This window comes from Nestor notabilis, unplaced genomic scaffold (assembly GCF_000696875.1).
Source record: "Nestor notabilis isolate BGI_N333 unplaced genomic scaffold, ASM69687v1 scaffold19463, whole genome shotgun sequence".
Lineage (NCBI taxonomy): Eukaryota > Metazoa > Chordata > Aves > Psittaciformes > Psittacidae > Nestor > Nestor notabilis.
The window spans coordinates 61,184-72,052 of record NW_009921720.1 but is presented as its reverse complement, the minus strand read 5'-3'; the positions used below and the strand labels follow the sequence as shown (position 1 = coordinate 72,052).

Genomic DNA, 10,869 nt, shown 5'->3' with positions numbered 1-10,869 from the left:
AGTGTTTAATTTCATAGAAGATTCTGTAAATACCTCTCTGTCCCTTGCTGAAATTGTATTTGGTACCTGCCAAAAGTAATACTCTTCAGTGCTGCAAGCACAAATCTGGTAGGAAGGAACAGTGAAGAAACCTCCCTTATGGGGCTTGCTAAACCCCAGCAATCATCCTGCTCTAAATAATGCAACGTGGTAGTGTAAAGTGGCTTGAACACAGCAGATTACCCAACACTCGGATGCAGTGGGAGACCCCACTGATAGCTCCTACCAGGGAATTGGAAGAGGATATGATCAGAGAGCTCTGTGCTCAGGCTCTGGTCTATAGGGAGCTGCAGGCAACAGCCATTAAGTTGAAAGAATTCCTAGGGCTTCTCTAAGCAACAGCAGGTATAGTGCCAATCCTGCTGCCAGTTAAGGACTCACACTCTCAGCTGCTGTATGTATCTGGTCCCAGGATTAGCAACCTACCTCTGCAAAAGATAATAAAAGGAGTTCTGAACCCAGGGAAGCAAGCTCAGCAGCCTGTCACCCAGAAGCACAATACTGGTACGGAGAGATGGCACCTGTTATTAGACACAGCTCTGCCTAGGTGAAGACTTAGAGCAGGACACACATTTTGTTTCCCTCTGTATTTCCTGAAGGAATAATGACTTTAATTAAAACCTACCACACTCCCCCTGGCCTCGAGCATGTGCAGTCTCCAAGCCCTCGTTGGCATCTTTGCTTTCAGCAGCTCTCCTTGATGTTCGTGTTTTGGTTGGTAACTCTGGGGCTTGCAGGAAATTGCTCACTACACTCCTCATGCCCTTCTTTCCCAATTCCTTCTCCACCTCTGCAATACACAGAAGAAAAACAATCACTACAATCCACAGAAGATAAAAAACCCTATTGCGCTGTTCAGAGTTAATAGCACAAAAGAAAAGCAAACAACACAAAGCAGAGGTTCCTTGAGGTTGTCCAGCCACTTTGCCCTTTAAAATCAATTGTATGCCCAGAAACAAAGCCCTTATATAAAGGCACCTCTGCTTTCTACACTGCTTACACCAGGCAGTATATAACCTAGCACTCAGTTTCACTGCAAAACAGCCTATGAACAGTGTGGCCCTTTTCCCATCCCTGGAACTGGGTGGTCCAAGAGAGACCCAGACCTACCATCCGATATGCTGGATTCCTGAAACATGGTTTCAAAGGCCTGATGGATCTCAGCAAACGAAGGTCTATCAGAAGGGCTCCACTGCCAGCCTGGAAAAAAGAACACCACCACTGAGAACTTCCCACCAGCATTAGACATTCAGTGCACTGCACCAGGAGGAGCTAGTTTTGCAGTTCCCTTTTTATAAAATGAGTGAGAGAAAATACTGACATGGAAATCTGGTTTATAGAGTGTCTGCAACCACTTCAGCTCAGTGACGGTTGCAGACACCCGGCACCCTTTTTATCAGGTCTCCATGTCAGTATGGAACAGTAGGTGCTGAGCACTGCTGGAAGAAAATAAATGTATAGCACTAAGCCACGTACCAAAAGGCCACAGTGGAAGAATAACAGCCAGTCCTGCAAGAAACCTAATAAAGCTCCTGCTTCATCCTTACAGCACAAGCTTTTCTTTAAGTTGTCAGGGAAAGGGAGACAAACAAAACAGTGAGATGAACAACAAATGTCTCCCCCAGGCCTGTGTGTTCCCAGTAGAGAAGAATGGTTGGTTTCATTGCGCGTTCATCTTCTGGGGAAAGAAGCTTTCACCAAACACTTCGACACAGAACCGGACCTTCACTGCAACTGGCAAAGGGTTTCTCATGCCTTGATCTATGTGGCACTTTTACTGCACTTCTGCAGAGCTAAAAAGCAGCATTTGCAGGGCTGAGGAACACTTACATGCTCTCATGAGCTCATAGACCTTCTCAGGACAGCCTTCAGGGCGCTCCATGCGGTAGTCTTTCTCCAACAGCTCATAGACTTGAGACAGGTCAATGCCAGGGTACGGGGACATACCATAGGTTGCAATTTCCCACAGCAGAACGCCAAAGGCTGCAGTGGAGAAAGAAAGAACAAAAGAGAAAGGGGAAAAAAAGAATAATCAATAAGCTTTGTTTTCATCTTCAATGTGAGAGAATGTTTAGTGGGAATAGTTACTCAACAGCGCTGCACACTTAAACCAGCTCTGGGTGGCTCAGGTCCCACGCTCAGCAGCAGCTTAAACGTTAAAGAAGCGTAACAAGCCTCTTCGTCAGCTCAGACAAGTCTCCTGTGATATGACAGGGTAGAATTAGACTAATTTTCAATGTATCAGTTGTCTCAAACCTGAACGCCTTGAGATCCTTCAAGTCCTATTAAAGGCACAATTAAGAGACTTCACAGTGGATTAGCTGAAAGGGTTTCACTGCTGCACTGCAGTCTCTCCCTCAGTTTGACAGCTCCTCTCATCTGCAACCTCTCCCTAAAGGACCAGCACACTTTAATAGCTCGATGGTTTTGGGGTGCCCTTGTTTAGCTGTACTATGATCTAGAGGAGAAACCTTGGAAGCAGTATGAGAGGGAAGTTCCAGCAGTTGCCACCAACAAGACAGGGTGAGGGTGAGACATTTTGGTCACAGGGAAAGCTGAACAGGAAAAGGGAGAGCACAAAAAGGGTCTTGAAACAGGCATTCAAGACCCCAAAGTCGATGAGGATGCAGGTCAGCACCAGGGTCAGGCAGCTAACCCAGGAGTCGAGCACACAGAATAAACTCAACAGCAGTTCAACAACCTGCATGTAATTAGTTCAGTCACCCTATTCTGTTCTTAACCTGAAGAGAAAGCGATTACAATTCTGCGTAAGTAAGGAAATCACATCACATTACATGGTAACACCACCAAGGGCAATTTACATTAGACATTTCTGTGCACGATTTTCTTTGATTGCTGTCTGGAGGCAGTGAGGTGAAAGCATCTAAACTCTGGCATGCCCAGCAACAGCCATAGCCTCCGGGGACAGATGGCTTGCTCTAATCAGATCCCAAAGTCCTCTGCCCCAGCTCTCACCACGTGAAGTTACGTTAACCCTAATTAAAGATATCCAATACTCCTTTTGGATCTTTCCTCCCCACATACTCTACTATTTAAATGCAACAGAGATCCTGCAGCCACCACAGTGATACAGCAGCATCCTTGAGACTGTGGCAGATACCAGCAGCAGCCAACACCACCACGTGCAAGTCCAAAGCAGAAGAAACACCCTGGTCAGCAACTGCATACTCCTTGGGAGGCTGTTTTGGGTTTCCTCCCCTGCCTATCAAACATTTTGCATCAGTTTCTTCAAAATAAAGCCTTTCTTTGCACAGTTTTCCCCAAACTCCAGAAAACTTCATGGCTGCTTCACCATTATCTGTGGTTTTATATATAGAAGATGCTCAGATAACGTTTTCCAAGTGCCTTTGGGACCACGTCCCACAAAATTCTATCTCGTGTCACTGGGCACTTCTGAGAATTTGACCAACAGCTATGGCAGAGATATAAAACCCAAACAAAGGCTGATAAAAAGTACAATAAGTTTTTCTGAGGTCAGATTTGATAGAATATTGCTCCATTTAGTTAAGCCGACTCTTATCACCAGCACCTTGGGGCTCTTCAATAACCATTTGTCATCAAATTTTCTCTCTGATTCTCCTCATCTCATTTCAAAGATTATTCTTTGAAAACGCAGAAAGACGAGCTTGGAGCTATCACCAGACAGATACACACATAGTTGTGGAGGTTTTTTTAATACAGAATGAACCAGATTCTTACTTTCCTTCTTGAAAGAGTTAGAAAGTTCCTGGCTGTACAACAGTAAAATGTTTCATAATGCCAGAACTCTATGAAGGCGGTGGTGCTGGTGCCCCCAGCCCCATTTCATACATTTCCATGAGCACTACAGTATCCTTTCTTTTCATATTTGCCAATGGTTCAAACATAAAAAGCCAGGTTGGCACCCTCAGTGCTCCACTCAAGGACTGACTTAGCAGAGACTAGTTCCTGCGCCCCGACAAGCTCATGGAACAATATGGTTCAAAGCAGGGAGCATGCTCCCTCCTGAAATGTTCCACAATGTCCTCAGTTCACAGCCCTGGACAAGATGACTATAATCTGCATTAATTCACACATGCAAAATCTTACCCCAGACGTCGGATTTAATGGAGAACTTGTTGTAGGCCAGGCTTTCTGGGGCAGTCCACTTGATGGGGAACTTTGCTCCGGCATGGGCAGTGTATGTGTCTCCTGTCATTAACCTGCTCAGGCCAAAATCTGCCACCTTCACCAAGTGGTTCTCCCCTACAAGGCAGTTTCTGGCAGCAAGGTCCCTAAAAATAAGAACAAAACCAGGCAATGAGAAGCTTTTACTTTCAGCAACAGCAAGGAAACCTGCAGTTCCCAAAGAAACCTGGGCTTGGGTGCTTCTTTTGATACACAGAAATTATGTAGTTATACACATACATGTAAGAGGGAAAGTTATTTTCCATTCCAGCTCTGTAATCTGTCATCCAAACTTTTTCTTTTTCATTTTTTTTTTTTATTTGAAGTGAAAGCTTCAAGAAGCCCCCTCACTTTCAATAAAAGCTGCCACCCTCAGGATAAAAATAATTTAAAGAAATGTCAGTGCTCAAGTTATCAATAGCTGAGGATGAGCACTGAATAAACCAAGTCTCACTGCCTCACTTCTTGCCCACCTCTCCAGCACTTCGGTCACCCCTGCCAACACCAGTCACTCTCCAGAACTCCTGTTCCAGGCCTTGCTCAAGCACCAGGTTTAGCTCCCAGCAATGCTCTTCTTCCTCCAAAGAATACCACATTTTGCAGCACAACCTTTCCATACCTTGTTTTGGCCTTTTCAAACCTGTTGTAGCCCCTTCTATCAGTAATTACATCTTTAAAGAACTGAGCAAGAAGCAAATTAAGATCTTCCTCCACATTTTCCACCTGCCTCTACCTTGGCAGGTGAGAGATGTGCACGGTGCATTTGCTGCTTTTCCTGGCTCATAAATGCTGCTAGAACCCTCGGAAATGCTTCACGAGTATAAAAACATAAAGCACAAAACATTTCTCCTAATAGTAGGTCTTGTTAAGTATTCCAAATTATGTCACATTGAACTAAAAATTGTTTCTACCAGCAAGCTCGAGTGAGATCTTTAGATATGAGCCAGACACTGCTGCTTCTTTTGCTTGTTCTGCTCAATTGGAATAAATAAATAAATAAAAGTACGTCTTACTACATACCCATTAATTTTTCACAGTGTTTTTGAATATACCTTCTTATCAATGCTGATTACTACAATGTGTGCCTAAATAAAAGCTCCTCTTCATAATCAAATTCCTCCTCCTTCCTGATTCATTAAATGAGGTCACAGCCCAGCATTTGAATCCATGGATGTGAATTGTGACAACACTCCTAAAATAATTGGGTAGGTGGGTATGGGGGTGGCTGATAAGGAAAATCACTACTATTTATTTTAGATAGATGGGTCATCAGAAATAAGAGGAAATGAAATGAAAAGGAGAGCAGACAAAAGGGATTCATACAAAGCAGTTTATAAAGTTTACTTCCTACATGCTGAAGGGGTGAAATACTTTCAAATCAAAGGCTGGAAAACTTAATTGGCAGAATCACCGTTAGCTTTATTGACTGACAGAAGCATTTAAAGAGGCCTTTCAGGCAGCAAAGGCAATGCATGACTTGGAGGAGCACCTAGACTTTACACACGATCTTCATATTTGTCTCTACGAAAAAACATGTGCTAATTTCATATTCCAGTTAATTGGGCAGGAAAGGTCAGGCTGTGGCACAGGCAGCATCTTGTATAAAGCTCAGCGCCTCTCAAACCTTCGCTCAGGATGTGTCATTATATTGCTAGGAGGCCATTTCTACAGATGAAGAATGCAAAGCTCCAGCCATAATTGCAGCACACTTAAAGGTCAGAGTCTCTGAGACTTTTAAGGCTGCAGAGATGCTTATTAAAGTGAATGTGCAATCTGGACAATAGTGGGAAACAATCCCTACAGAGGATGGAAAAAAAGTGACAGAAATAAGAAAGAACACGGGATGAGAAGGCACTAAGAGGGTGGCTTTGCTGTGAGCCACCCTTTGCTGTGAGCCACGCACCCAGCAACACCGACTGCAGCAGTTGTTAATGGCTGTTAGAATCAAGGAAGAGCAGTAGTTTATCTGGTCCACTAAGAGCCCGTTACTTTGGGAAGCATTTACATTTAAGGCCCTTGCCCAAAATAAGAAAGTAGTGATATGTATTTCACCTGCATCTACTTCAAAGATAAGAGAAAAACACTGAGGGAAAAACAATTAGAAGACCATCCTATAGGCAGGTTAATGTACTGTATCAAAACACAATGCACCCATGTGTTAAATACACCAACTGTACCTAAGTCAATGCCGTGGTAATCTGAAAGGCAAGAAAATAAATCACAGCACATTTTGTGCTTGAGATTCAGGGGTGCTCACTGCCCTTCCTACCTGTGAATGAAGTTTTTCTTCTCCAGGTACTCCATGGCTGAGGAGATCTGAGTTGCCATGTACAGCAGCACCACAGCATTCACCTCCTGCCGGTTACACTCACGCAGATAATCCAGCAGGTTCCCGTATGTCATGAACTCGGTGATGATGTAGAAAGGAGGTTCCCGTGTGCACACCCCTAAAGGACCAACATAAAGTTTACGATGAATGTTTGGAAGTATCAGTGAACCTTCAGGTTTTGTCCTCTAAGGTAATGTATACCTCCCGAAGGTGGAAATATGGGGCTCACAGAAAGAATGAGTTCTGCTTGGAACTGGTTAATAGAGGGGTTTAATTTCCTGCTTCAAGCTCTGGCAAGTTAAACATTAGAGAGACGAGATCATTAAGAACCATGCATTAGTGGTACAAATTGTGAATTTTGCCAGACAATAAGTGTCTGTATTTAAAGCCTTGGTATGGTAAGCAGCTTATCTGCTCCTTAACATCCATATCACTGCACAAGGGTTTAGTTCAAATCCCTCTGCTTGGCATTTATCACTTACCTAATAATTGCACCAAGTTCGGATGCTTGATCTCCTTCATTACTGCAGCTTCTTTCAAGAACTCTTCCACCTCCATGGTATCCTCCTGCAGAACAATGGTAAAGCTTTGGCAAGGACAGTATGCACAAAGGAGGAACAGATTTTTGTATGAGGACACAAAAAGAACTGCAAACTGACAACATAAGCCATAGTTCTTTCAAGGTAGTATTTTCCCTGTAGCCACATCACAATGCCAGGGAGTTAGGAACGTTGGGGTTTTTTTTGTTGGATTTAGAAAATATATATATTTTTAGCATTCTTATTCTAATGGAGCTTTTTGGGGCAAGAAAATCCATATCCCTTTTGCAAAGGGCCTCTCACAGGACCACTCAGCAGTTGAAAAGGAAAAATGTACTTGTTCTGAACAGGGAAAAAAAAAAAAGAGAAAAGAGAAGAAATAAGAATGAACAAAAAAGGAAGGATATGGCACAATCAAATACTCCAGAAGCTGGGTCTCCAGATCCACTGGGTAAGAGCAAGAAATCCTCCCTTCCAGACAGGGAGGCCGATGACTTCGTAATTGAAAGCTCAAGGTTTCCCAGATTTCATTCCTGGCATTTGGAGCCTGACCCATGACGTAACTGTTCTGGGCAGACGTGTCACTGCCTATTTGTTGAACGCCATAAAGTTACTTGACACAACACAAAACCGAGGAAGATGCAATCTTGCTCAAAAGATATATTTTCTGACTCAAATATGCCCCAAATGGCCGGAAGGTCATTTCAAAGAGGTGCAAAAATACAGATCTGTTCCTAAAGCAATGTTTCTTTCTATATCCATATTTTCTTTCACTGATGGATTAATGTTGGCAGGCTACATGGACGAAGTGTTTTAAGGAAGGATTGGAAAGGATTTACTGCTGCTGGTGAGAATGATAACAGTGGGCTGCTGCTGTAAGATCCAGCCAGCTCTCTGCTTTGCAGTTAGCAACGGGAACATTTTTCCAACAGTTTCATTCAATCATTTACTATTCATTGCCAATTAGCTTGATTGGCAGCTGTGATTTGCTGAACACACTCTGTCAAAACTAATAGCCCAAAGGTGCTTGTGAGCAGAACCTTAAACTGTTCTCTTTGGCAAAGGAAACTGGGTTAATAACCCAGGTTGCAAAATTACCCTAAATATGCGTTTATCTTGTGCATGCTTTACAGGCTCTGAAAGGCTGCTCCTCTGCATAGCTGGTCCACTGTTTTAAATCTCCAGCCTCACAGTGACCAAACTGATAGGAAGGACACCTACAGAGAACTACTGTAAAAACGATCTCTCTGAAAACCTCATCTCATGCAAAGGACCAAGCTCAACCAGCCTCCATCTTCCACTGCACAAAACCACGGAAGAAATAAACTAGTTCTGGCTATACAGTGTTTTCCTAGCAAAGCACAGGAGCCTGGCATGGCATTAAGGGACATCAGGGCTGCAAGCTGCCTCATTTAAAACACAGGCTTCTCTGCTGGGAAAATGCAAAGAGAAAAAGGGTGGGGAGAGGGGAAGGAAAAGGCAGTCCTAATGGATGCAGACTTGAGACGTGCAGTAAGAAATATGCTGAGGTGACCAGCTCACAACAGTTCAGCCATTAAACAACCCTCATGCTTGGCCCACCATCCCAGCAGGCTGCACTGGTCTAATACTATGCAGGTCACAAAGCTCCACTCCTGCCCCTTGCCATCAACATCAAGTGTAAAAACCACAGATGCAGAGTGTGTTGTGTCATAACAACAGACCCTTATAGATACTGCTGTGTCCTGTGCAACTCCCTGAGCTTCCAATCATGTATTTTACTGGGAAACATCTAGGCACCAAAACATTGTCTAGCACTTCCCAGTTAAATACAAGTGAGGAACAGCGTGTGCTGCTTTGGTTGCTTTCTTGTGTGATCTAGAGTTCTGCGCCAACTATGAGCTACGTTTAGACACTTGATAGAAAACTGAACAACAAATGGGTGTTCATAAGCATTGCTATTAAAAAAGATGCTGGAAGGATTCTTCTTTTCCTCTTTTAGTTTTCCATCTCCTTTATCTTATAGAGGTATCTGGAACAGATGGGGAAGGAACAAGAAGAGTCATATAAAGTTTTGAAAGATATTATCTCTGAGGAAAACAGAGTGAGTCACTTGAATGCTTGTGCAGAAGCTGCACAGAGCTTGTTTTCCCCAGTAGAACTGGGATATAAATGTGATTTTAAAATGTTTCCCAAAACTTTGAAGAAAGCTGCAATCCCACCTGTCAAGCAGCAGCTTGATGGATTCAAGGAAGGTAGATTATAAATTTGCTTTTAAGGATGATTTTAGTATGCATAATTGCAGGTTGAAGTGTTTTCGCAACTCTCTTCTTGGTTATTCTTACATTCCCCAGTGGAACGTGCTGCTCCATACTACATTATGAAGCACTTTTAGTCATGTTTCATTAAATATTTATTTGATGTATTTGAAACAGCCATGGTCTGTATTAAGGTTTTTCCTTATGCACAACCACCTTTATGGGATAACATGCAATTTGCCTTTGTTGATGGGTTTTAGAGAGAAGAGAATGAAAGCAACGACTGATTTGAAGTGAGAAGTCTGAAGACATCGGGTATCCTCACACTGCAACCAGAAGCAGGAAAGGAGATGTTACAGCAGAAGATGCTCCAAGAAAGAACTGCTCTCTCCTTTTCACTGGCATTTTGTTCAACCTGGTCACATCCCAGCTCCTGCACTGCAATGCTCCCGAGTAAGCCCTGCGGTCCCCAGCGCTGGGTACAAGCAGGGATAACACTAGGTGTCACTCGCTCCCTGTGCAAGGAGGCACTTGGACTCTCCTCCAGGCAGCAACAGGAATCTTCAGAGTACAAAAAAGGCCAAAATGAAAATACTTTCTGCAACCATAGCAACCCAGAAATACTGTGGTAGCCGCTGCTCAGAGAGCAAGGAAGAAATATTTTCCCCAAATCAAGGCAATGTTCTTCCCCTGACACTAAAGCATCCACACAGTTCCCTCCACTTCAAATTTTCCATTGCAAAAAAACAAAAAAGAAACAAACAAAACCCCCTGTTCTGTTTGTTTCTGCAAGACCAAACCACATCCCCATCGGAGGAGAGAGAACATGGTGTCAAGTTAATATAAACTCTTATTAAGCAATCAAATGCAATGTGTGTGGATGGTGCCAGAAGATCTCAAGACATTTCTATAAACATAAATGAATTAAGCAATGACCTCATGAACTCCCAAAGCATTATTTGCATTTCAAGAGGCAAGGAAACCAAGGCACACAAATCAGGGAGCACAGCCAGAAACAGAGCTGATAATCCAGTTCTTCATTAAGGCCACTTATACATTTTAATATATTTTAGCTTGGATACACTTTTTCCTCCACTTCTCTCTTTTGATAAGAAGCAGCTGTGAAGAATTGCTTAAGTCTTCCAGGTACACAGGGAAAGATGCCACATAAGAGAGAAGACCAAAACATGTAAAGCCTCCCTGAAGCACAGCCTTTGGATTTCATGTTGACTGACTCACAATCCACAATTTTCCTTAAGACACCAGCTTGTGTTAGTGTGCTCATGCATGAACAGCTCAACTTTACCACACCCTGAATGCGAGACATTAGGACTCTATTTTGCTACGGTTTCATCCATTCTGAAGTAAAAATTATGCTGTTAACATCCTCCTTTGTTTAGATATGAGTGTTTCAGGTATCACATAGAAGCATAATAGGATCAAGCTCTTCCAAAAATACTCTATTCCAAGCCTACAGCACACAAAGGAAGAGCAGTCACTGACCCAAACTGTCTAACCAGGGCTGAGGGCAGCAGCCAGCCTGAAAACGCTTCCTGCT

The 10,869-nt window shown here is 43.2% G+C and overlaps 1 protein-coding gene across 2 annotated transcripts in view; it reads right to left on the bottom strand.

Annotated features, from left to right (window-relative positions):
- Positions 1–10,869, bottom strand: part of ABL1 (ABL proto-oncogene 1, non-receptor tyrosine kinase) — a 74,874-nt gene that overhangs the window by 3,372 nt on the left and 60,633 nt on the right. For both annotated transcript variants that reach the window (XM_010011280.1, XM_010011281.1), the window contains exons 5-10: positions 7,018–7,102; positions 6,476–6,653; positions 4,129–4,313; positions 1,870–2,022; positions 1,150–1,239; positions 665–829 (exon numbers count right to left, since the gene is read on the bottom strand). In XM_010011280.1, the coding sequence (XP_010009582.1) occupies positions 665–829; positions 1,150–1,239; positions 1,870–2,022; positions 4,129–4,313; positions 6,476–6,653; positions 7,018–7,102 (856 nt within the window). The remainder of the gene's footprint in view (positions 1–664; positions 830–1,149; positions 1,240–1,869; positions 2,023–4,128; positions 4,314–6,475; positions 6,654–7,017; positions 7,103–10,869) is intronic.